A 27,967-nucleotide genomic window follows, 5' to 3' on the forward strand; every position below is an offset into this window, starting at 1 on the left:
ATGTCGTAGGTGCAGTACTCACTGTTGTCTTCGGAGCCTACATTGCTGGTGATCGTAGAGGAGCAGGAAGACAATCGCAGGGAGTATTTGTAGTTCGGGCTCCATGGTGTGCTCCTTTGTCGTGGAGTGTGTTAAGGTGAGCGTTTTCCCATTGCAAAAGCTGTTTCCGCAGTGTTTTTATCCACGGTAAATCCGCCCCGGAAAAGGTGGCGGATTGGCGGGTTGTGATACTGTGGGCGGTACATTGTCTTCTGCCTGTCTGTTGGTGGTGACCACCGCGCTGCTTGTCTGTACCGCCGTGGCGGTCGGAGTGTTAAAGTGGCTGTCTTTGTTGGCGGTTTCCGCCACTGTCATAATTCCCTTTTTTTGTGTGCCGGCATGTTTGCGGTATTACCGCAGCTTTAACACCATCCGCCAGGGTTGTAATGACCACCAATATCTTTGTCTTTAGGGGTATTCTGACATTCTACAGAAAATTACACTTCTAGGCTGCTACCCTTACCAGAACAGGGTTTCCTTTTAGGACTGTGACAGATATATTAAGATTACTGATGCCGTCAGATGACAAGGTATCCATCATTGAGACATTACTTCTCACTACCCTCTTATGTGTCATGTTGTTCATACTGTGGCTCCTACTCCACAGAAGGGGCTGGTAGAAACACTCAGTGCAAAGGGTAGATCACACTGTACTAGTTGAGGGATAGTCCCCCGCTTCTTATATTGTGTCTGTATTAATGTCAGTGCCTCCATGGTTCACCATCTACTGCTTCACCTGTGTGATGTCTCCTGTGGATTTGGTAGGCTTAACGCTCATACAGCCGCACCTTGGCCTCTTTGGTCAAGAACGCCAGGGTGTGGGATTTTTACCTTCCATCACTACTTTCTGTCATCTCTCCTTCTGGCTGCGTAAGGACACAGGTAAAACAGCACCTTTGGCTTCTACCTATTTCCAACTTGTGAATGCTTATGGTGAACTAGTACCAAGTGTAATGTGACATAATTGAAATGCTCTCTCTTCTTCACTAATAATATTTGCGCTGCTGGCAGGTGAGTGCCTGATTGCTGGTGGTATCCACTGTCTGCTCCCTCATGTTCCATTGGGCATAAGCAGCAGAAACAGCCTGTCGACACCCTTTGTTTCCCCATGCTAAGTTCAGCTGGATTGTCTGTGTAGCACCACAAGGGAAGATTACATACCAACTATGGGTAAACCTCAAAGTAAAAGGGATTTGGGTACCAATAGGCCATCACCGCCTCGGGATTCCCCAGTGCACCAGGTCGCCGTTAAACAAGGCTTTGAGACACTGTTCTTCCTTGATAAGTGGAACAGGTTACCCTAAAACTGGCACCTATGATATGAATAAATTGACCTATTTGAGACAGATTTTGATTCTTAAAGAGTGGAAAGTTCGGCCTCTAGAATGGGACGCATTCTGGATGTGGGATACTGTGTTGAGTGACTTGCGTGCGACTAGCATTGTGAAAGAGAAAGTGCATAAGGAATTGTTGGAATTGAAAAAGGGCTTCTATTCTGAGATGAAAATACAAGGGGAAAATGGAGGAGTGGAGAGAAAGGACACTAGAGGTAGTAGGGACATTCCCATCTCTTCCTGTGGTAGGTGCACAAACACAGGAACAATGCATAGAGGGGGATGAGGGAGAAGACCAACTGATGGAAGACATACTAATGGGGAGAATGGGAAATACAAATAACGTAGTTGCTCCAGTGAAGAAAGACACTCCGGAGCACTTGGTGACAGGGACTCAACCCTCTCATCTGTCCACAGCTGAGAAGGCAGCTTTTCGTGCCTTGGCGCAGCGCCTGGTAAAAGAGGAAGTACAGAGAAGGAACTTAAGAAAGTGACACACTGTTGCTGAAAGAAATTACAGAGGAAGTAGCTCATGCTGCTGGAAAACTCAGCAACATTAGCACGCAGTTACAAAAAGAATGTGAGGGAAGGGGGGACAAGATGCCCCGCCTGGTCAAAACAAACTAGGCACAATATTTTGATGATGACTCGGGGGACAGTGCTCTGGATGCCGATGGAATGCGGCAACGAATATGGGAAATATGCATATATGCACATCACAAACAGCACAACATTAATATGCTGACAGAGGCTTCACAGGGCACTAACACTATAACAGGCAGCAGGAGGGAAAGCATTTCACAACCCGCGTCTTAAAGGTCCACCCCCACACCACCCCACGCGGCTCCCCTGCAACACACAAGAAAATGTTGCTTAGGTCAGACAGTGCCAAATGCCACACATTATTAACAGATCTAATAGACAAAAGGATAACGCTGGCAGACGTAAATGTAAATTATAACAGATCACATAGGGAGGAAATTGGCGCCTGCTGACTTAATGATCCAACATCCCCAAGTTCACCTCAGCTACACTCAGCACACCAAGAGTGCAGCCCCCCTACCACAAGCATACACCTGGGATGCATCCCAGCTCAGCTTCACAGACAGCGAACTGCACTCCTGGGACGATGCTCAATTAACACAGAAATTGCAGTTCTGCCAGGAAAAAGTATGGTATTTAGGCAATGAACTATCCCAGCGGACATGGAAGTTACTTCCAGGCAGGATAGCAGTCAACACAATATCCCAGACCACAGACGCAGAAGGAAGTGAGGGCCTTTCTGGAAGTAGCAGGCTACTGCAAGCACTGGATCCCCCATTTTTCCCTTGTAGCACCCACTCAAGAAACTCACACACAAAGAAGTGCCAGATGAAGTCCCCTGGCCCCCAGACTGTGAGGAAGACTTTCAAAAGTTGAAAAGAGAACTGTGTGCAGCACTACACTAGGGCTCCCAGATTATACAAAAGACTTCCACTTATTCTGTCATGAGAAGGGAGGCTGCTCTTGGGAGTGCTGGCCCAGAAACATGGCTCCTTCTACCACCCAGTGGCCTACTACTTTGCCACCCTAAAACCTGTTGCGGCAGCACTTCCACCATGTCTGAGGGCGGTGGCTGCCACTGCCCTGGCAGTGGAGCAGTCAGAAAATGTTGTGCTGGCACAAAAGGATTTTACATGTTCCACATGGCGTGGACACATTACGGATTACCACAAAAACACAGCATCTCACAAACGCTTGCCTCTCTCGATATGAGTTGACATTACTGGCACCAATTATCATCATTAAAAGATGCACCACACTGAAGACTTCCTGTCTCCTTCCAACAGAACAAGATCATGATGACCTCTCCATTGACAACTCCTTCCATGACTGCATCTTGGCAGTTGATAGTCACACAAAAGTAAGCCCAGATATCAAAGATACCCCATTTCCAGATGCAGAGGCAGACTTGTTTGTTGATGGGTCATGCATCAGGGATAAAAATTGGACATTGCAGGCTGCTTATGCCGTAGGTACAGCAAAGAGACTGCTGGAAGGAGGAAGGTTGGCAACAGTAAAAAGTGCCCAGGCAGTAGAATTAGTTGCACTGACGAGGGCCTGCAAACTGGCGGAGGGAAGGTCGGTAAATATCTACACAGACAGTCAATATGCTTTTGGAGTAACACATGACTTTGGCCAGCTGTGGGCAATGAGGGGATTCCTCACTTAAGCTAGCCAACACATACAACATGCATCTTTGATTGCCGAACTGTTGCAGGCATTGCTCTTACCAAAAAGGGTTGCCAGCTCACACCTAAGCCAAGGATTATGCCTCCATCGGTAATGCATTCATTGACAGGGAAGCAAGGAGAATAGCCCTAAGTGGGTGCGAGTAAGAAATGGTGCAGGTGACATCTGCCCCACTGGTTAAAGAGGAATGCACATACTTTGAAGCTAAATGTGTTCAAGAACATGCCGGGGAACAGGAGTTGGAGGAATGGAAGAGTGGACGATGTATACAGAATGGGGAGGGGGTTTGGGTAGCCCCAAATGGTAAAATATGTCTGCCATCATTGTTGCTCTCCTCCATGGCCCACCTCTTCCATGGCCCCTCGCATGTGGGGCGAGATGGAATGATCCGTTTGTTTTCCCAATGTTGGTTCAGCCCAAGATTTCGCCAGTATGCAGAATATTTATGCAAGCAATGCACTATTTGTGCTCAGTACAACACAGGCAAAGGCACACCCACTGCATCAGGCCATTTCCCATCGCCGTATGGACCCTTCAAGAACCTACAAATCGACTTCATTGAAATGCCCCGACACACAAGTTTAGACATGTTTTGGTCATTGTGTGCATGTTTAGTAAATGGACAGAAGCCTATCCCACAAAGAATTGTGATGCACAGACAGTAGCTAAGTGCCTGTTGAAAGAACTTATCCCAGGTTTGGGGTCCCAGCACTCCTGAGTTCTGACAACAGACCAGGGTTCATTACTCAGGTAATACAGGGACTCTGCACGGGGCTAGGGGTCACCCAGAAATTGCATTGTGCATACTATCCACCTGCAGCAGGAGCTATTGAAAGAAAGAATGGTGTAACAAGATAGGGAAGATCTGTGCATCCACCGAACTCTCCTGGATTGATGCGCTACCATTAGCATTGATCGCCATGAGAAGTACCCCCGACAGAGTGACAAAGTTGAGCCCCCATGAGATACTGTTTGGCTGCCCCGTGCACATCCCTGGCCACATTACTGTGGCACCATTAGCAGTAACAGATGATCTATTGTTACAGTACTGCAAGAAAATAAAAGAGACCCTGTGTTACCTCCAACGCCAGGTGCTGCAGGCCTTACCAGAAGAGGAAACACCACCAGAACACGGACTGCAGTCTGGAAGATGCCATTGCCTACAGCCCCGGTGGAAGGGACCTTACCAGGTCCTTCTGACAACAGCTACCGCAGTCAAGTGTGAGAGGCTAACATCCTGGACACACAGCTCCCACACCAAAAAAGCAGCGGGACCAACGGAGTTGCAACAACCACCTGTGGCGCCAACAAGGGTTCAGCCACCACCTCCAGAATACAACCTTCGACCAAGGAACAAGACAAGGGAACACTGACAGGACTGTAAGAAGGCACCATGGTGCATTAAATACACAAAGGGTTCCGTACCAGTAGAAAAGAAAATAGCAGAGAATGATAGAAAGTACCTGTGCCCTATCTTGAAATTCTCTGGACGTAATCCCCAGGTTGACCCCCATTGTCAGGAGGGTACCACTGATGCAAATGTCAACATACAAGTGGGCACCAGTGACTGCCTCAGCTATACCAACTTAGATAAGATAAGGGTGGGCCCCAAAAGGCTGTCCGTGGGTCTGTCAGGGCCCAGGGGTTTTTCCTTTGTGTGTGGCAATAAAGCCTACTTCAGACTACTGGCTGGATGGTGAGGTACCTTCTACCCAGCACTGGTGTTGTCATGCATAACACATGTAACTAGCCTATCCCAGATAACAGATCTAACACACGGGAAGAAACGCAAAAAGAGAACCCCTTCTTGGATAGACCAGGTATTAGCAGTAATGGGTGTGATGGTGCCACCACTAGAAATTATGCATTCTGAAAATAAAAAACACAGACTGGCAGGGCTGGTTGAGACATTGGCAGAACTCCACAGCGACAGCTCTGGGAAATATCACAGAGGAGCTCACCGACTTAAGAGCTGTCAGAACAGAATGGCATTAGACATCATCCTCACAAAGGATGGTGGGGTATGTGCCGTGATCCATCAGTATTGCTTGTTATATACTGGACAATAGTGGCAACATCAATAAAGCAATAGGAAATATAAGGAAAGTAGATGGGGGACTTGGGAACAATAAGGGCCATGGTTCAGCAATTGGGGCTCTTGGTTCATAGAGGCGCAATAACAGGAGTAGTGGCTTTGATAATGATCTGTGGGCTAATACAGGTGTGACCCACGTGTATAAAGATATGGCTGCACCAAAGCTGTAAGAGGAATGATGCATATCACCAACTGCACTATGGAGATGCTGCCCCTGAGGAGAAAGTTACCCCTGAGACAATTCTGCTCCAAAGGACAGTGTAGGTTATAATTGAGTATCAGAGGGCGGAATGTGGAATTGCATTTCACTCTTACCTCCATTTGGGCCTACTAGGCCCTGTGATACTCAATGACAACAAGGCCTGTTTGTTGAACTGCTCATGACTTAAATACAAATAAATAGTATTTACTGTTATTATGTATCTTCGCTTGGAGCGCATTATGTTGCAAGGCTTGCCGGTAAGACAGCGCTCATGAAATATAAATGCACACTAAGCTGGAGCAATATGCATGATGAAATGCACCATCCTGTGTACCTGCTGACTCTCTCGGATGGAAAGTTCCACCTTACAATATGAAACACGTAGGCTATATTCTACAACTTCCCTCAAGTATTCTATCATACCTTATTTGGTATGGTACCTAGATATTAACGTTAACACCTCTCTCAATGTTCAAGAAATGACCATATATTGATGACAAGAATTAATGCAATGTATGAACATGACTTGTGGTTTGCACAGATAAAAGATAATGTATTACTTCCTGTATGTAGACTACTGGACTTGGCCACTCAAGCCAGAGACTCCGTTCATGTAATAAAGCCTTCTGCTTGTATCTTAAGCTGCCTGGTCCTTGGTTTGTTCCTGAGCTAAAGGAAGCTTCAACACTATAAGGTGTAAGTACCATAGGTATCCACCACCCATCAGGCCAGCCTCCTACCCAGATCCTCCAAAGTTTCAGTCCTGCACAAGTATCATCCCTACTCTCATCTCCTGAGTCGCCTGGAACTACCTGTGCTCTAGTCTTCCAAGCCATCCTGATGAATCCATGATCCTGGCTTCTGAGACACTTCCAGAGTTTTCCTTCATGAGCTACAGTTCCACCTCCTCTTGAGCTCCTGAGCCTCCTGCCATCTTCAGATTCCAGTTAAAGTAAGTACCTTCCCTTCAGGTTAGTGTGCACTAATGCTTTATAGTAGTAGCAGGCCAGACATTTAGTTGCTTCAAGACTCTAGATTCCTCTCCAGTTCCTTCTCCGTGATTTTTTCTCCATTGCTCCTTGTTTGTCTTTACTCTAGATCATCTCTCCAACCCTGGTGCTTGATCTCTTGTTGCTCATGGACTAGAGACTTAGGCCCATATTTATACTTTTCTAGCAACGCATTTACGTCTTTTTTTTACGCAAAAGCAGCACAAACTTAGAAAATTCAATTATATTTTGTAAGTTTGCACCGCTTCTGCATCAAAAAATGATGCAAACGCGGTGCTGAAAAAGTATAAATATGGGCCTTAGGGCCTAAGTGAGATCTTGACGGACCACAATGGTGATGGATATATATTTCGAAGAATGGGATATCCATCACTGTTGTGACAAAGTAAGTCGTCCGCCAAGATCTCAATCAGGCCCTTAATTCTGTGTTTCTCTGTTGAACTCGTGTCAAGAAGAATGTTCTTTTAGATGTGTTTGATATTGTGTGAACCTTGTAACTTCAGTCTGTGTTTCTAGCATACATTGGGAGTGTCATTAACTCCGATCTATGTACCGGGAGCAACCTTGGGGGTGTCAGCAACTCCAGTCCCTATTCCAAGTGCAACAATGTAGTAAAGTACCCTCTTTCTTGGCATGGCTACCAACATTTTCTGTCTGTTTGTTAGTATGTTTAACTGTTTGTCAGTATGTTTGAGTGTGTTAACTGGGATCCTGCTAACCATAACCCCATTGACTATGCTCTCTCTCCCAAAACGCTGTATCTCACTCCACATTTGGCATACTGGTGCCCCCTTGTAAGTTTCTAGTATATGGTACCTAGGTACCCAGGGCATTGGGCTACCAGGGGAACCCAATGAGCTACAGAATATATTATGCCATCCATAGGGAGCCCATGGAAACTGGTCTGCAGGCCTGCCATTGCAGCCTGTGTGAAAAGGTGCAAGCACCCCTTTACAGCCATTTCACTGCACTCAGGGTCACCCCTACTGCAGGCTCTCCTAGCCCAGGGGGCAGGGTGCAAGTACGTGTGTGTGACGGCACCCCTCCACTAGCGGAGGTGACCCTCCGAACTCCAGCCCCATTTTCCTGGACTTCGTGAGTGCGGGGATGCCATTTTATGCGTGTACTGGACATACGTCACTACCTATGTCCAGCTACATAATGGTAACTACAAACATGGGCATGTTTGGTATCAAACATGTTGGAATCATACCCCAATACATTTGCAACTATTGGTTGTATAATTCCATGCACTCTGGGGGCTCCTTAGAGGACCCCCCAATATTGCCATTATAACCTTCTGAGGATTTCTAGGCGGCCCACCTCAGAGACAGGTTTCTGCCCTCCTGTTGCCTGATCAGCTCAAGCCCAGGAAGGCAGAACAAATTATTTCCTTTGGGAGAGGGGTTTTACACCCTCTCCCTTTGGAAATAGGTGTTACAGGCTTGGGAGGGGTAGCCTCTCCAAGTCACTTGTATGCTTTGAAGGGCACATTTGATGCTCTCCTGGCATAAACCAGACAACATCGGTTCAGGGATCTCCACTCGCTCCTCTGGCACAAAACTGGTCAAAGGAAAGGGGAGTGAGCACTCTCCTGTCCATCACCACCCCAGGGGTGGTGCCCACAGCTCCTCCAGAGGTTCCCTGGATTTTGCCATCTTGAATCCAAGGTTGGCAGGGAACTCTGGGAGCATTTGAGTGGCCAGTGCAGGCAGGTGACGTCAGAGTCTACTCCTGACATGTGGTCACCCAGCTGGAGACCAATCCCCCTTTCAGGGCTATTTAGGGTCTCTCTCTTGGGTGGTTCCTCAGATTAAGCATGCAAGATTCCAGCAGGATTCATCTGCAATCTCCACTTTGATTTCTGACCAAAGAAACTGTATCTAGACGCTCCTATTTCCAAAGGGAGAGGGTGTAACACCCCTCTCCCAAAGGAAATCCTTTGTTCTGCCTTCCTGGGCTGGTATTGACCTATGTCCAGTACACGCATAAAATGGCATCCCCACACTCATGAAGTCCGGGAAAATGGGCCTGAAGTTTGTGGGGCCACCTCTGCTACTGCAGGGGTGCCCTCACACACATGTACTTGTCTTCTGTCCTGGATTGGCTGTCATATCATTCTTTGCATTTCACGCAGTGTTATGAGAGCAGGTATCCCTGAATGAGGGCACCTCACTCTCGCTCTCCTTGCTGAGATCAGTTCCTTGTTCTCCGGTGAAGTAGATAAGACATGCTTTCCCTTTGTAAGTCTTTTACTCTTCGTACACACACATGACCAAGGAGGAAAAAATATGCAGGCTTAAATCCCCTTATGAGGCAGACGAGGTTAACCAATTATACCTCTTGTGTCTCCCTATAAAGCAATAATTCAGAGTAAGGAATTAATCCAATTATTTCAAAAGTCTCTGAAACCCTCAAAGCTAACACATTTGTATTACTTTGCCCCTCCGAGCTTTTACCTTCTGTCGATAGTGGCACTGCCTTCTGTCATCCCTGTAGCAGGTACTGGGGGGGGCGCTTCCCTTCGGCTTGGATGGTGGAGGCCCAGCCACACATGAACCTACTGAACCCTGTCATGGCCGCTATAGAGGGAGGGCCACCTACCTGCAGAGCAGTGAGTTTAGATGCCTCCTGCTGTCCTTCTCCCTTGTCCGCTACCCCACAGACATCACAAACGGGATCCTCTTTCCACAGAAAGTCACTCCAACAACTGCAAATACACGTCATGAGACCCACTTCAGCAGTAGGTGTGGGTGCCTCTTGAGACAACGAGGAAGGGAAGGAGTGGTGGTGGCCATTTCTGCTAAAGGTTCTAGGGGTGTGGTGTATACAGAGGCAAGACTGCCTCATGTCATCATGAATTGAAGCAGGGAAGGGACTCTCCTCTCTAACCCCTTCCTACCCAGGAAACTGTCAATATGGCAATACTGCCACATGCAGGATGGGCAGGGAAGGTAAATCCCAAAACACAGTGGGGATTTAGTTGATGGGTGTTCTCCAAGGGAATCATATTAACAGAAATGCCTTTGCATTGTTGATAAAAAGAATTCACAATGATTTCCCAGAGTGTGTCTGGAACCAGAGACTGTTTCAGGTGTGACAGTGTCTTTTGTTGCTACATTATCCATAACACACAAACAGTCTCAAAATAGCCAACTTTTTTACTTTGAATATCCAATCTAGTCATGCAATTCACAGCTGACTCTGGAGTTTTTGCTGATGCTGGCTGAACCATCCACCTCATCACTCCTTCTCATGCATGCACATGACCACACATACACACACACGCACACCCACACATGCACGCACAAACACACACAAACATACATAAACACACACAGGCACATGAGCAAATCACCAAACCATATTAATTACCATAAAATTTATGCTCTGGTGCTTTTTACAATAATCATAAATAGACACAGACCTGTTGAAAGAACATATATGTATCATTTTCACCTATGCATTTCCTCTGAGTCCGAAGCACTGTAGGAAAAATATACTGTTATAATCCAGGACCGACCACTTAATGGGATTTATTGCTTAGTGCAGGCTAACACTCTGTAAATGTGTTTGGATTACTGCACCAGTATGCATGATTAGATGCAGTTTTCTGTGCTAATGCTTCCAGCGCTTACAGAACTGTAGACAAACTGCTCTGGTGGATATAAGCATAATCTGTAATCATGGCGTGGGCCTCTGTGAATATCTGCATGTAGGGTCATTACAGAGAGCAAACCTAGCTACAGGGATACTGAGCGCTGTGCATGAAGGCAGGCTGTACAGGTTATCATGGGATTCAGGATAATGGGTCACTTGTAGAATCACATCCAGTGCTCGGACTGTAGGAGGTGCTCATACTGGAAATCAAGATGTTTCTTACAGAGGTGAAGGAGTGATGGTGTTAGACAGGTCCAGGGTTCATCTGTGTGTTCTTCCTCAGCCCTTCAGTGAATCTGGCAGCTATGTGGTGGATGCTCTTCAGTGGTACCAGATCTGTCTGTGGGATACTGGCAAGTGGAATACTGCCACCATCAGGGGTGGTGATCACCAACTGCCTGCATAGCTGTCCTAAAGACATGTATTCATTCTTTGCAGAAGTGAGAGTTGTTGTGAGGATGCCTGTGTCAGGGTATCTGCTGTCTGTGAGTTGTGTGAAAATATGTGAGGTTTCTTAGAGGAGAGCAAGTCTAGAACATACACATCTGTAGTTATTGCAATCAGTTATTGTTTGTTGTAATCTTTCACTTTGCATCTTGCATCAAATATGTGTCTTCCACTGTTAGTTCCTTCCATTTCTTGAGCAAAGATATGTTTATTGCATTTCCATTGCATATCTTACCTGTGCAAGTCACCCCAGCATCCCTTCCTGTAGGACAGGTATTGTGCTCCCAGCCTTGCTGTGGGCACTCCCATGGAGCAGCCTCATCTCCTGTGCATTGAACATTACTCATTAAAACAGGCAGGGAGCTCTTTCCAAATGTTGGGTTGTACTCATGCTCTTGTACTGAAATACAGCCAAGCTGCCTGCAGACCACTGAAGCATCCTTCAGATCCCAGGAGTCATCACACACGGTCCCCCAGACTCCATTGTGTTCTACCTCCACTCTCCCGGAGCAGATGGATGTGCCGTTCACCAACCGGACCTCATCGGGACCTGGAAACAGCAGGATGGGAAAATCAGGCCAAGTCTCAACATTTTACTTTTGTCTGAAAGGTTCTTTATTGTTCACAATTAATCAAAATCACTACAAATCATCAGTTAAAACACTGCATATACAGTGGGAATATAGCAATTCAAACATCAAACAAAAGCAACACAGGTCCAGGCTCTTTGTGGTTCATTGTAGACAGATGGGTAAGGAAAGCAAGAGCAGCAGGAAAAGTGTCATAAAATGTCCATTTGAGTCAAGCTCAGGTGAATTGTAGATAAATATTAAGGCCCATATTCATGGGTAAGTGGGGCAGAGCAGCCAGTCACCTTACTGCGCTGCACTGCGTCACTGGAAAAGGGCAGGCATGCAAGCTATTTAAGTCATAGTGTGCATTCCTGTCCTTTCTCCCTGCATTGGTGCTGTTTTGGCAGCCTAGCACCAATGCAGGCATCCTTGTACCATGGCACAAGGGTGTCTGCGTTGCATGCAGGATCGTTTTTGTGCAGGAAGGGACACCTTCCTGCACAAAAACAATCCTGAGAGGCATATTCCTCTATCTATGCGTGCTGCAGAATGCAGCACACGTAGAAAGAGGAAATAATGAGGAGAAATAAGGAGATTTATCCTCGTTACGCCTCTCCTGGGGAGACACATCGCTTTGGTGTACTCAATGGTTTACCAGGTTGTGTAAATCTGGAAATTCATCAAAAGCCATAGAAGTTGTATGTGAACCTTTTACTGCTTTGCATTACTCCAGATTTTTAAACCAGTCAGGACATTGCATAGCTTAAAAAATCTGACTTGGAGATTTACGCCATAACTGTACCACACTGCGTGATGCAAGCATGATGCAAACCTCTCATAAATATGCCCCTAAGAGTGCAGAATCCCACAACAAGAGCAGTTAAAATGCAAGTGCAACTGAGGCCCATGGACCCCTTCTCATCAAGGCCCACTATATATTAGTTGAATAAAAACAACCACATCAGAGATTAATTAAAATCCACAAGTAAACCACATTTCATCAAGGATCATCACGAATGAAGAGCTGATGTAAATCTAAATACAATCAGAGGGGTGTCGCAGGGTGCGTCCACTCATCCCACGTTGGAAGCAAGTCAATTGCAGATACTATTTTGCAACAGCATTCAGCACTGATATGGCAGACCTCATGGATTTCAAGAATTTTGCAGATAATTCGCACGAAGCACCCCTTAAACATTCATCTACAGCAGCTTTGCAAGATTTAATATTCAGCCGTCTGAAGATAGGTGCTTCGGGTAGATGATGTGCTGGAGAATATCCCTCGAGGTTCGACAGCCACTGCAATGACCATCCTAGTCATCTGCCAGGCAACCCTATCAGTGATGTAATGAAACCTAAGGGGCCCTCCTGCACAGTACATGGAGGGTCCCCTCTCCGGATTCACTCAGGATGTGCAACCCTAGAGCTCGCCCCCCCCCAGTACCATGGGGTCTGCAGGGGCCTTTGTTACACCACTGCACCCTACATGTATGCATTCAATGGCATCAGACTGAGTTGTTGAAGAAGTAGATGAATTTTAACAAAACAGTTTAGATGATGGGGTAGAAGAAATGGCAGGGATAGGGGCCGGTGAAGATGTATTACATGTTGCATGAGCCCTTGAAAGGATGGCTTGGAAATCGTCCTGGGCTGATGCAGACTTGTTTAAAAATAATTTTTGCTAGTGTATTCAATGGAAGTGAAATTTGCATTGAATCTTTAGCCGCAGGCCCATCAGTCACAGTCTGGTAAAGCTTAAGGATTTGTGATCCCTTATCTTAGATAGTGCTCCATAGGAGATGCCTAATAGACTCCAAATCACCTGAATGTAAGTTCACACAAATTGGAAGAAATCTGACATAAAGGGAGCTATCCTGGTGGATTAAATTGAACTCCATTGGGGTTTGAGCATGAGCCGTGCTTGACAGAAGCTGGCAAAGATGTCTGTAACAACGGCATTAAACAAGATCCAAGCAAGAAGTTAGGCATTTGTTTATATACAAGGGAGCCATTAGACATTAATTCAATCACTTTACAAATTGCAGAAAGATCTGGACCCAGACAGTTATTGAGAAGATGCTGGAAGGCAAAAGTAAGAGCATTTTCTGTAGCAGGTTATGCTTCCATTAGGTATCTGATTGTAGAAACTCGTTCAATTTCCTTGCCATTTATCCACCATGCCCCACACTTGTCCCTCCTTTTGCCAAAGACAAACTTATTTGAGGGATACCCCATAGTTGATTCACGATGTCTAACCATTCCTGTTCACTCAATGGAGTTACCAAATTGGCACTGAAATCCCCTTCTAGTAGCCATACAGATTTTAGGTTGTCAGGTCTTAGTTGACGGAGGGTATCACTTTAATACTCCATTGTTGCCCTTTTCTTAGCCCGATTTAGGAATCTGTGTATATTGGTCAGAACTACAAAATTATGACAAATGTTTGCACCAGTGTGTGACTCAAGCTTTATTATGATAATCTCTCCATTGAAATCAGCCACAGTCGTTGTGGCTAGCCCTAACGGATTGTGCACATAAACTGAAACACCGTCCAGAGGGTGGCCACCATTATTGGACCTCAGAGCTGGTGATTGGAACTCGGTGTAATCTGGCCAGGGATTTGTGGTCACTTGCCAGGTTTCTTGTAGGCAAACTATTTTGAAGGAACATACATGTTGTAAATAATCAGGAGAGGAGATTACATTCTTATGGCCCCTGATTTTCCATGTGCAGATGGTAAGCATGATGCTATATCGCCTCAATCTTGGATCAGGGACAGTGATGGACGGTGCCCAGTAACCAAGAACAATTGTCGGTTGTTGTTTTTAGAAAGCAGCAATCCCTTCTGCCTGAATGTAGGAAAGTACCATCTTGCCTGGCATGTTACCCCCATATTTCAGTGAATGCATGTTGTTTTAGTCCTTGTGTCACTGGGATCCTGCCAGGCAGGACCCCAGTGCTCATAGTATGTGCCCTGTATGTGTTCCCTGTGTGGTGCCTAACTGTATCACTGAGGCTCTGCTAACCAGAACCTCAGTGTTTATGCTCTCTCTGCTTTTCCAAATTTGTGACTACAGGCTAGTGACTAAATTTACCAATTCACATTGGCACACTGGTACACCCATATATCCCTTGTATTTGGTACTGAGGTACCCAGGGTATTGGGGTTCCAGGAGTTCCCTATGGGCTGCAGCATTTCTTTTGCCACCCATAGGGAGCTCTGACAATTCTTACACAGGCCTGCCACTGCAGCCTGAGTGAAATAATGTCCACATTATTTCACAGCCATTTACCACTGCACATAAGTAACTTATAAGTCACCTATATGCCTAACCTTCACCTAGTGAAGGTTGGGTGCCAGGTTACTTAGTCTGTGGGCACCCTGGCACTAGCCAAGGTGCCCCCACATTGTTCAGGGCAAATTCCCCAGACTTTGTGAGTGCGGGGACACCATTACACGGGTGCACTATACATAGGTCACTACATATGTATGGCGTCACAATGGTAACTCCGAACATGGCCATGTAACATGTCTAAGATCATGGAATTGTCACCCCAATACCATTGGTATTGGGGGGACAATTCCATGATCCTCCGGGTCTCTAGCACAGAACCCGGGCACTGCCAAACTGCCTTCTCAGGGTTTCCACTACAGCTGCTGCTGCTGCCAACCCCTCAGACAGGTTTCTGCCCTCCTGGGGTCCAGGCAGCCCTGGCCCAGGAAGGCAGAACAAAGGATTTCCTCTGAGAGAGGGTGTTACACCCTCTCCCTTTGAAAATAGGTGTGAAGGGCTGGGGAGGAGTACCCACCCCTAGCCTCTGGAAATGCTTTGATGTGCACAGATGGTGCCCATCTCTGCATAAGCCGGTCTACACCGGTTCAGGGATCCCCCAGCCCTGCTCTGGCACGAAACTGGACAAAGGAAAGGGGAGTGACCACTCCCCTGACCAGTACCTCCCAGGGGAGGTGCCCAGAGCTCCTCCAGTGTGTCCCAGACCTCTGCCATCTTGGATTCAGAGGTGTTGGGGCACAATGGACTGCTCTGAGTGGCCAGTGCCAGCAGGTGACGTCAGAGACCCCTCCTGATAGGTGCTTACCTCTTTCAGTAGCCAAGCCTCCTTTCTCAGTAGCCAAACCTCCTTTTCTGGCTATTTAGGGTCTCTCTTCTGGGGTATTCTTCAGATAACGAATACAAGAGCTCACCAGAGTTCCTCTGCACTTCCCTCTTCGAGTTCTGCCAAGGATCGACCGCTGACTGCTCCAGGACGCTTGCAAAACCGCACAAAGTAGCAAGATGACTACCAGCAACATTGTAGCGCCTAATCCTGCCGGCTTTCTCGACTGCTTCCTGGTGGTGCATGCTCTGAGGGCTGTCTGCCTTCACCCTGCACTGGAAATCCCGAAGAAATCTCCCGTGGGTTGACGGAGTCTTCCCCCTGCTAACGCAGGCACCAAACATCTGCATCACCAGTCCTCTGGGTCCCCTCTCATCTCGACGAGCATGGTCCCTGGAACACAGGAGCTGGGTCCAAGTGTCTCCCACAGTCCAGTGACCCTTCAGTCCAAGTTTGGTGGAGGTAAGTCCTTGCCTCCCCACACCAGACGACAAACCTGTGTACTGCGTGATTTGCAGCTGCTCCGGCTTCTGTGCACTTTTCCAAGGATTCCTTTTTGCACAGCCTAGCCTGGTTCCCCAACACTCCGTCCTGCAGTGCTCAACCCGCTGAGTTGGATTCCGACGTCGTGGGACCCTCCTTTGTGGCTCTGAGTTGACTGCTGTCCTCAGATCTTCTAAGTGCCTGCTCTGGTAGTTCTGCGGGTGCTGCCTGCTTCTGCGGAGGCTGTCTGAGTTGCTGAGCGCCCCCTCTGTCTCCTCCTCCAAGTGGTGACATCCTGGTCCTTCCTGGGCCCTCCACAGCAAGGCTTGTTTGTGGTATTTCTGCCTGGAAACACTTCTGCAACCTCCAGCACATCGTGGGTCAACTTCTCTCCAAAGGGGAAGTTCCTGGCATCTTCCGTTGTTGCAGAATCTTTGGCTTCTTCCACCCAGAGGCAGCCTATTTGCACCTTCATCCAGGGTTTAGTGGACTCCTGCCCACCCTGGACACTTTCGTGACTCTTGGACTTGGTCTCCTTCCTTTACAGGTCCTCAGGTCCAGGAATCCGTCTTCAGTGTTTTGTTGGTGCTTGTGGTTCTTGCAGAATCCCCTATCACGACTTTTCTATCTTTCTGGGGTAGTAGGGTAACTTTACTCCTACTTTTCAGGGTCTTGGGGTGGGGTATCTTGGACACCCTTACTGTTTTCTTACAGTCCCAGCCACCCTCTACAACCTACTCTATGCCTGGGGTCCATTCGTGGTTCGCATTCCACTTTTGGAGTATATGGTTTGTGTTGCCCCTAGGCCTAGTTCTACCTATTGCATTCCATTGTGATTCTACATTCTTTGCACTACTTTTCTAACTGTTACTTACCTGATTTTGGTTTGTGTGCATATATTTTGTGTATATTACTTACCTCCTAAATGAGGGTATCCTCTGAGATACTTTTGGCATATTGTCATTAAAATAAAGTACCTTTAATTTTAGTAACTCTGAGTTTTGTGTTTCCTTATGATATTATGCTATATGATATAAGTGGTATGGTAGGAGCTTTGCATGTCTCCTAGTTCAGCCTAAGCTGCTTTGCCATCTATTCTACTAATAAGGGATAACTGGACCTGGCACAAGGTGTAAGTACCACAAGGTACCCACTGTAAGCCAGGCCAGCCTCCTACATTGGTGGTGCAGCGGTAGGATAAGTACTTGTAACTGCTTTACCACTTTGTCATTTGGTGCTTTTCATAAGAAAATCATATGCCAAATAGTTCAGTATATGTACATTAAACCAAAACAGTTTACTTTTCTGCTCTAAAACTTTTTACTAAGTTTCTGATAAGTTCTGAAAACTTCTAAAAGTTTTCCAAAAGTTTGAAAAAGTTTTTTCTCTGTGCTTTCTAAAGTTCTAAAACTTTTTTTCTCACTATCCTTAAACCTTTACTATCATGTCTTCAGTAGAGCCCACTCCCAAAACTGTTAATGCAACATATGAGAGTTTAAACTACAAAAGTTTGAGGGGTCTCTGCCTGGATAAAGGTTTGAGTATAGGTAAGAATCCTACAAAAGAGTTTCTCTTTAACATGCTCATTGTAGATGACCAGAACCAGTCTGGCCCGGATGTATGTCAGAACGACGCCTGCCCGAACAACGAGTGCCTGAACAACGAGGTCGGAACAACGACCTCGTTGATACCACTAACACCTTTACCACGAATGCCTTAACAACGATTTTTCGTTGCAAAGGCATTCCTAGTAAAGGCATTAGTGATAGGCATCCATTGTTCCTGCATGAGTCCCCCCTGGCCCCTCACCCCCATCCCTAAAAATTACCGCAACCCCCCATCCCCACTAAAACCACCCCCACCCTTGCCCCTAAAACTACCCCCGCCCCTAAAACTGATGCCCACCCTACCCCCAAAACCTAAAACAACCCCAACTCCCACCCCATCCCTGAAACCTAAAGTACCCCCACCACTAAAACTACTTCGAGCCCCCCACCCTGCCCCTAAACCTTATCTCCCCCAAACCCTACCCCGCCCCTAAAATTACCCGACCCCCCAACCCACCCCTAAAACCTAAAACCCCAACCCTCCACCTCTGCCCCTAAAACTGACCCCCACCCCACCCCCAAAACCTAAAACAACCCCAACCCCCACCCCTAAAACTACTCTGAGCCCCTCACCCTGCCCCTAAACCTAAACTCCCCCAACTCCCCACCATGCCCCTAAAATTACCCAACCCCCCAACCCAACCCACCCCTAAAACCTAAAACCCCAAACCCACACCCCCACCCCCCGGTCCTAAGCCAGAAAATACCCCGAAACCCCACCCGACCCTAAACCTAAAACCCGACCCACCACCCCGCCCCCAAACCAGAAAATACCCGACCCCCCGCCCTAAACCTTAAACCTCGACCCCCCACCCCGCCCCCAAACCAGAAAATACTCCGACCCCCAGCCCCAAACCTTAAACCCCGACCCCACACCCTGCCCCCAAACCAGAAAATACCCCGACCCCCCACCCCCACCCCGGCCCTAAACCTTAAACCCCGACCCTCCAGCCCTGCCCCCAAACCAGAAAATACCCTGACCCCACACCCCCGGCCCTAAACCTTAAACCCCGACCCCCCAACCCCTGGCCCCAAACCAGAAAATACCCCAACCCCCCACCCCCGGCCCTAAACCTTAAACCCGACCCCCACCCCAAAACCCAAAAATACCCCAACCCCCCACCCCGCCCTAAAACTAAAACCCCAACCCCCCACCCACCCCCCAAACCAGAAAATACCCCAACCCCCCACCCAGGCCCTAAACCTTAAACCCCGACCCCCCACCCTGACCCCCAAACCAGAAAATACCCCAAACCCCTACCCCTGGCCCTAAACCTTAAACCCCGACCCCCCACCCCCGCCCCCAAACCAGAAAATACCCGACCCCCCGGCCCTAAACCTAAAACCCCGACCCCCGCCCCAAACCAGAAAATACCCCAACCCCCCCGCCCCCGGCCCTAAACCTTAAACCCTGACCCCCCAAACCAGAAAATTTCCCGACCCCCCACCCCCGGCCCTAAACCATAAAACCCCGACCCCCCACCCCACCCCCAAACCAGAAAATACCCCGACCCCCCACCCCCGGCCCTAAACCTTAAACCCTGACCCCCCACCCCCGCCCCCAAGCCCAAACCAGAAAATACCCCGACCTGCCACCCCACCCCGCCCCCCAAACTAGAAAATGCCCCCACCCTGACCCTAAACCTTAAACCCCGCCCCCTCACTCCCGCCCAGACCCCCCAGCCCCAAAGCAGAAAATACCCCAACCCCCCCTGCCCCAAAAACTAAAACCCCGAACCCCACCCCCGCCCCACTTACCTGAGTCGTCACCTCGTTGCGTCGTCCTCCTCAGCCGACTCCCTTGTTTGTGCCTTAACCACGCATGTGCGTTGTTCAGCACATGCGTGGTTAAGGCACAAAACAACGAAGTCGTGGTTAAGGAAAGAGTTGTACCGCTTTCGTTAACCAGGACTTCGCTGTTTAGGAGTCGGCGTTGAGGGCGTTTCCCGTCTGGCCCATCTCAGGAGAGGTTAGAAAAATGGGAAGCTTCCCAGTCAGACTCAGAGGAGTTCCCTGAAGAAGCTGGGGAGGTTTCTTACAAAGTCCTGCCCCCTAGCAGGGCACGTAGTGACACTGGTAGTGTTAGAGGGTCACACATCAGTAGGACATCTTTCACTCCCAGAGGCCAGGTTACTAGCGTCCAGACAGTTAGGGACAGGTCTCACTCTGAAACTTCCCATATTTCCTCTGTGTCTAAACATTCCCAACCCACCTACCCTGAGGATAACTTAATGGAAAGGGAACTCAGAAAGCTGAGGGTAGAAGAGACCAGACTGAAGCTTAAACAGAAGCAGCTGGCCTTAGATAGGGAATCCCTAGACATAGAGAGGGAAAGACAGAGGTTGTGGTTAGTTCCACATGGTGGCAGCAGCAGTATTTCTGATAGCAATCCTGTTAGAGAGCAAGATTCCAGGAATCTGCATAAGATAGTCCCCCCTTACAAGGAGGGGGATGACATTAATAAGTGGTTTGCTGCACTTGAGAGGGCCTGTATGGCACAATTGGTCCCTCAAAGGCAGTGGGCTGCTATCTTGTGGCTGTATTTCACTGGAAAGGGTAGGGATAGGCTCCTTACTGTCAGAGAAAGTGATGCCAATAATTACAAAGTTTTGAAAGATGCACTCTTGGATGGATTTGGCTTAACCACTGAACAATACAGGATTAAGTTCAGAGACACCAGAAAAGAGTCTTCCCAAGACTGGACAGATTTTGTGGCCTGTTCAGTGAAGGCCTTGGAAGGGTGGTTGCATGGCAGTAAAGTTTCTGACTATGAAAGCTTGTATAATCTTATTCTGAGAGAGCATATTCTGAACAATTGTGTGTCTGAGTTGTTGCACCAATACCTAGTAGACTCTGATCTGACCTCTCCCCAAGAGTTGGGAAAGAAGGTATACAAATGGGTCAGAACAAGGGTGAACAGAAAAGTTCATACAGGGGGTGACAAGGATGGCAAGAAGAAAGATGGTGAGAAATCTCAGGATAAGCATGGGGATAAGGGTAAAACTAAATATCCTTCTTCAAATCCTAAACACTCTTTAGGGGCTGGGGATAAATCAACTTCTTCCTCTTCTTCACAACCCACACACATTAAAAAGCCTTGGTGCTTTGTGTGTAAAAATAAAGGCCATAGGCCAGGGGATAAGTCCTGCCCAGGTAAACCCCCTGAGCCTACCACAACTAATACATCAAACTCTAGTGCCCCTAGCAGTAGTGGTAATAGTGGTGGGACTGCTGGCAACAGTCAAAATAAGGGTGTAGGTGGGTTCACTTTTGGGTCCATCATAGAAACTGGGGTAGTCAGTCCCAAGACAGTTTCTGTCACACCTGGTGGCATTGGCCTGGCCACACTGGCTGCTTGTCCCCTAACAATGGATAAGTACAGGCAGACAGTTTCAATAAATGGTGTTGAGGCTCAGGCCTACAGGGACACAGGTGTCACGACTTATGTGCTGCTTAAACCTGGAGTCCGCAGCTCGAGTGGCGTGGGTCTTGAATGTTCGGCCTTGGTCCAGGTAGGGGCGACTCTTTCTGGTAGCCACAGTGCTGCAGGCAATGGAAATGCCAAGAGCAGACCGTTTCCCTCAGAAGTAGCACCAGAGGGAAAAAAAACCTGGAAAGGGGAAAAAACCTCCAAAAAGATAGGTTCCTGAAACAGGAACAAAAGAACAGGAATCAACAGAAGCAAAAATACAGGAAATATAGTGGAACCGACGAGAACCAGCACAGGAAGGTAAAGAAACAGGAGCGAAGACATCATCCAAACAGGAAGTGTTGCAGCACAAGGAGAGAAAGAATCACAGCCCTTAAATGCCAACAAACAGGAAGCGACCAACAAGAAGTGCAAGGACACCATCTTAGATAGGGAAAAGATACATAGAATAGAATGGACTAGGAGCCATAGAGAGTAGGGAACAAGGAATGCTGGGAAAAGAAGAGGACTATGGGAAGGGAGAAAAAACATAAAGGAAGGCACAACCAGATAGCCAGAAAAGGCAGAAAGGAAAAGAACAGGTGAATGGGGGGTCATACCTGCCTGTGAGCGCGGTGTAGGAAAGGAAAACGAGGCCCCATGCCCAATTTGGGGCCTCGGAGGATGCAGATCAGCCTAGGGGCACGGCGCGTCTTGTGACCGCGTGCTGCGGCCCGAGCTGAATGCTGGGCTCGTGCCGCGCGCGGCGGCGCTACAACAGATGCCAGTATCACTTTGGTGACTGAAAACCTAGTGTCTCCTGCACAACACATCATTGGACAACAGTACAAGATTATTGATGTCCATAACTCCACTAAATTTCTTCCCTTAGCTATAATTCAGTTCAGTTGGGGTGGAGTTACTGGCCCTAAGTAGGTGGTAGTATCACCTAGCTAACCTGTAGACTGTCTCTTAGGTAATGACCTAGAGGCCTCAGGTTGGACTGAGGTAGAGTTTAATACCCATGCAGCCATGCTGGGTATCCCTGAGGAATTGCTTCCTCTCATTTCAGCTGAAATGAAAAAGCAAAGGAGAGAAAAAGACCTGAAAACTCAGGATCCTTTTCCAACAACAGGTAAAAAGGGCATCAAAGTATTCCCTACCCACCCTGCCATTCAGGATACCATTCCTGTGGTGGGAGAAACCTCTCCTGGGGTGACACCTGTACCAAGGGAACCATCAGCTAGCACAGCTGAACTCCCTGAGGTAGAAGTACCTCTCTGTGGGATAACATATATTATTGAGAAAAAGTGCACAATTTGAGTTAACATGGAGCATCTCTCTAACCCTCCCAGAGAAACTTTAGTGCAGCAACCCTGCTCTGCCTCACAAAACTTAGGACAGCAGTCCTGCCCTAGTGTGGAGCTCATAGGACAGCATCCCTGCCCTGCTCCAACTCAAGAAAAACAGCAACCCTGTTCTCTCTTACAGCCATATGGACAAAGTTTTTGCCCAGCTATGGCTTTATTGAGACAGCATCCCCGTCTGGCATTCTCATCACTTGATATAGGTCCAGTGGACAATTGCCACTGTTCTGAACCTAAACATACTAATGGGAACTCTGAGAATATAACTTCACATTGTTGGCTAGCTAAAAAACTTCAAACAGGGTGGTTTACATCCCCACAGGGAAGTAACCATATAGTGGATGATAAAGGGATTAACAAATCTATTCAGAGCTACTCTCCAATTATCACCACTTAGACAATAAAGACTCAACTGGCCAAGGTTAGCCTTATTGTCCTTCGTTTGGGGAGGGGACTTTTGCCCTGTTTGTGAGTATATGTCAGGGTGTTTTTACTGTCTCAGTGGGATCCTGCTAGCCAGGGCCCAGTGCTCATAGTGAAAACCCTATGTTGTCAGTATGTTTGTGTAGGAAAGTACCATCTTGCCTGGCATGTTACCCCCTTATTTCACTGTATATATGTTGTTTTAGTCTATGTCACTGGGACCCTGCCAGACAGGGCCCCAGTGCTCATAAGTATGTGCCCTGTATGTGTTCCCTTTGTGATGCCTAACTGTCTCACTGAGGCTCTGCTAACCAGAACCTCAGTGGTTATGCTTTCTCTGCTTTCCAAATTTGTCACTAACAGGCTAGTGACTAAATTTACCAATTTACATTGGCATACTGGTAGACCCATATAATTCCCTAGTATATGGTACTGAGGTACCCAGGGTATTGGGGTTCCAGGAGATCCCTATGGGGTGCAGCATTTCTTTTGCCACCCATAGGGAGCTCTGACAATTCTTACACAGGCCTGCCAGTGCAGCCTGAGTGAAATAACGTCCACGTTATTTCACAGCAATTTACCACTGCACTTAAGTAACTTATAAGTCACCTATTTGTCTAACCTTCACCTGGTGAAGGTTGGGTGCAAAGTTACTTAGTGTATGGGCACCCTGGCACTAGCCAAGGTGCCCCCACATCGTTCAGGGCAAATTCCCCAGACTTTGTGAGTGCGGGGACACCATTACACGCGTGCACTGTACATAGGTCACTACCTATGTACAGCGTCACAATGGTAACTCTGAAAATGGCCATGATCCCCCGGGTGTCTAGCACAGAACCCGGGTACTGCCAAACTGCCTTTCCAGGGTCTCCACTGCAGCTGCTGCTGCTGCCAACCCCTCAGACAGGTTTCTGCCCTCCTGGGGTCCAGGCAGCCCTGGCCCAGGAAGGCAGAACAAAGGACTTCCTATGAGAGAGGGTGTAACACCCTCTCCCTTTGGAAATAGGTGTGAGGGCTGGGGAGGAGTAGCCTCCCCCAGCCTCTGGAAATGCTTTGATGGGCACAGATGGTACCCATCTCTGCATAAGCCAGTCTACACCGGTTCAAGGATCCCCCAGCCCTGCTCTGGCACGAAACAGGACAAAGGAAAGGGGAGTGACCACTCCCCTGACCTGCACCTCCCAGGGGAGGTGCCCAGAGCTCCTCCAGTGTGGCCCAGACCTCTGCCATTTTGGAAACAGAGGTGTCTGTGGCACACTGGACTTCTCTGAGTGGCCAGTGCCAGAAGGTGACGTCAGAGGCTCCTTCTGATAGGCTCTTACCTCTCTTGGTAGCCAATCCTCCTTCCTAGGTAGCCAAACCTCCTTTTCTGGCTATTTAGGGTCTCTGCTTTGGGGATCTCACCAGATAACGAATGCAAGAGCTCATCAGAGTTCCTCTGCATCTCCCTCTTCACCTTCTGCCAAAGAATCTACAGCTGATTGCTCAGGACGCCTGAAAAACCGCAACAAAGTAGCAAGACGACTACTACCAACCTTGTATAGCTTCATCCTGCCAGCTTTCTTGACTGTTTCCAGGTGGTGCATGCTCTGGGGGTAGCCTACCTCCTTTCTGCACCAGGAGCTCTGAAGAAATCTCCTGTGGGTCGACTGAATCTTCCCCCTGCAACCGCAGGCAGCAAAAGACTGCATCACCAGTCTTCTGGGTCCCCTCTCAGCACAACGAGCGGGGTCCCTGGAACTCAGCAACTCTGTCCAAGTGACACCCACAGTCCAGTGACTCTTCAGTCCAAGTTTGGTGGAGGTAAGTCCTTGCCTCCCCACTCTAGACTGCATTGCAGGGCACCGCATGATTTGCAGCTGCTCCGGCTCCTGTGCACTCTTACAGGATTTCCTTCGTACACAGCCAAGCCTGGGTCCCCGACACTCTAACCTGCAGTGCACAACCTTCTGAGTTGTCCTCCGGCGTCGTGGGACTCCCTTTTCTGACTTCGGGTGGACTCTGGTTCACTTTTCTTCTAAGTGCCTGTTCAGGTACTTCTGAGGGTGCTGCCTGCTTCTGTGAGGGCTCCCTGACTTGCTGGGCGCCCCCTCTGTCTCCTCATCCAAGTGGCGACATCCTGGTCCCTCCTGGGCCACAGCAGCATCCAAAAACCCTAACCGCGACCCTGGCAGCTAGCAAGGCTTGTTTGCGGTCTTTCTGCGTAGGAACACCTCTGCAAGCTTCTTCACGACGTGTGACGTCCATCCTCCAAAGGGGAAGTTCCTAGTCCTCTTCGTTCTTGCAGAACACCAAGCTTCTCCTAACAGGTGGCAGCTTCCTTGCTCCCTCAGCTGGCATTTCTTGGGCTCCTGCCCACTCTCGACACTGTCGCGACACTCTTGAACTTGGTCCCCTTGACTTACAGCTACTCAGGTCCGGAAATCCACTGTTGTTGCATTGCTGGTGTTTGTCCTTCCTGCAGAATCCCCCTATCATGACTTCTGTGCTCTCTGGGGGTAGTAGGTGCACTTTACACCTACCTTTCAGGGTCTTGAGGTGGGCTATTTTTCTAACCCTCACTGTTTTCTTACAGTCCCAGCGACCCTCTACAAGCTTACATAGGTTTGGGGTCCATTTCTGGTTTGCATTCCACTTTTGGAGTATATGGTTTGTGTTACCCCTATACCTATGTGCTCCTATTGCAATCTACTGTAACTTTACATTGCTTGCATTACTTCCTTTTGCTATTACCTGCATAATTTTGGTTTGTGTACATATATCTTGTGTATATAACTTATCCTCATACTGAGGGTACTCACTGAGATACTTATGGCATATTGTCATAAAAATAAAGTACCTTTATTTTTAGTACTTCTGTGTATTGTGTTTTCTTAAGATATTGTGCATATGACACCAGTGGTATAGTAGGAGCTTTACATGTCTCCTAGTTCAGCCTAAGCTGCTTTGCCATAGCTACCTTCTATCAGCCTAAGCTGCTAGAAACACCTCTTCTACACTAATAAGGGATAACTGGACCTGGCACAAGGTGTAAGTACCTCTGGTACCCACTACAAGCCAGGCCAGCCTCCTACAGTTTGATATGTGTCACTGGGATCCTGCTGGTCAGGACTATATGTGTTTCCTGTGTGGTGCCTAACTGTATCACTGAGGCTCTGCTAACCAGAACCTCAGTGTTTATTCTCTCTCTGCTTTTAAAATTGTCACTGCAGGCTAGTGACTAATTTTACTAATTCTGATTGGCACACTGGAACACCCTTATAATTCCCTAGTATATGGTACCTAGGTACCCAGGGTATTTGAGTTCCAGGAGATTCCTATGGGCTGCAGCATTTCTTTTGCCACCCACAGGGAGCTCAGACAATTCTTACACAGGACTGCCACCGCACCCTGAGTGAAATAACGTCCACGTTATTTCACAGCCATTTTACACTGCATTTAAGTAACTTATAAGTCACCTATATGTCTAACCCTCACTTGGTGAAGGTTAGGTGCAAAGTTACTTAGTGTGTGCGCCCCCTGGCACTAGCCAAGGTGCCCCCACATTGTTCAGGGCAAATTCCCCGGACTTTGTGAGTGCGGGGACACCATTACACGAGTGCACTACATATAGGTCAATACCTATATGTAGCGTCACAATGGTAACTCCGAACATGGCCATGTAACATGTCTAGGATCATAGAATTGTCACCCCAATACCATTCTGGTATTGGGGGGACAATTCCTTGCATCTCCGGGTCTCTAGCACAGAACCCGGGTACTGCCAAACTGCCTTTCCAGGGTTTCCACTGCAGCTGCTGCTGCTGCCAACCCCCCAGACAGGTTTCTGACCCCCAGGGGTCTGGGCAGCCCAGTCCCAGGAAGGCAGAACAAAGGATTTCCTCTGAGAGAGAGTGTTACACCCTCTCCGTTTGGAAATAGGTGTGAAGGGCTGGGGAGGAGTAGCCTCCCCCAGCCTCTGGAAATGCTTTGATGGGCACAGATGGTGCCCATCTCTGCATAAGCCAGTCTACACCGGTTCAGGGATCCCATAGCCCTGCTCTGGCGCAAAACTGGACAAAGGAAAGGGGAGTGACCACTCCCCTGACCAGTACCTCTCAGGGCAGGTGCCCAGAGCTCCTCCAGTGTGTCCCGGGCCTCTGCCATCTTGGATTCAGAGGTGTTGGGGCACAATGGATTGCTCTGAGTGGCCAGTGCCAGCAGGTGACGTCAGAGACCCCTCTGATAGGTTCTTATCTCTCTTGGTAGCCAAACCTCCTTTCTTGGTAGCCAAACCTCCTTTTCTGGCTATTTAGGGTCTCTGCTTTGGGGATCTCACCAGATAACGAATGCAAGAGCTCATCAGAGTTCCTCTGCATCTCCCTCTTCACCTTCTGCCAAAGAATCTACAGCTGATTGCTCAGGACGCCTGAAAAACCGCAACAAAGTAGCAAGACGACTACTACCAACCTTGTATAGCTTCATCCTGCCAGCTTTCTTGACTGTTTCCAGGTGGTGCATGCTCTGGGGGTAGCCTACCTCCTTTCTGCACCAGGAGCTCTGAAGAAATCTCCTGTGGGTCGACTGAATCTTCCCCCTGCAACCGCAGGCAGCAAAAGACTGCATCACCAGTCTTCTGGGTCCCCTCTCAGCACAACGAGCGGGGTCCCTGGAACTCAGCAACTCTGTCCAAGTGACACCCACAGTCCAGTGACTCTTCAGTCCAAGTTTGGTGGAGGTAAGTCCTTGCCTCCCCACTCTAGACTGCATTGCAGGGCACCGCATGATTTGCAGCTGCTCCGGCTCCTGTGCACTCTTACAGGATTTCCTTCGTACACAGCCAAGCCTGGGTCCCCGACACTCTAACCTGCAGTGCACAACCTTCTGAGTTGTCCTCCGGCGTCGTGGGACTCCCTTTTCTGACTTCGGGTGGACTCTGGTTCACTTTTCTTCTAAGTGCCTGTTCAGGTACTTCTGAGGGTGCTGCCTGCT

At 48.2% G+C, this 27,967-nt stretch overlaps 1 protein-coding gene across 1 annotated transcript in view; it reads right to left on the reverse strand.

The window, feature by feature from the left end:
• The window catches only part of LOC138288430 (CD5 antigen-like), a 166,394-nt gene that overhangs the window by 74,966 nt on the left and 63,461 nt on the right, over window positions 1–27,967 (reverse strand). The window contains exon 4 of the mRNA XM_069229980.1: window positions 11,255–11,569. Coding sequence (XP_069086081.1) covers window positions 11,255–11,569 — 315 coding nt within the window. The remainder of the gene's footprint in view (window positions 1–11,254; window positions 11,570–27,967) is intronic.

Source organism: Pleurodeles waltl, chromosome 4_1 (assembly GCF_031143425.1).
Source record: "Pleurodeles waltl isolate 20211129_DDA chromosome 4_1, aPleWal1.hap1.20221129, whole genome shotgun sequence".
NCBI classification, from domain to species: domain Eukaryota; kingdom Metazoa; phylum Chordata; class Amphibia; order Caudata; family Salamandridae; genus Pleurodeles; species Pleurodeles waltl.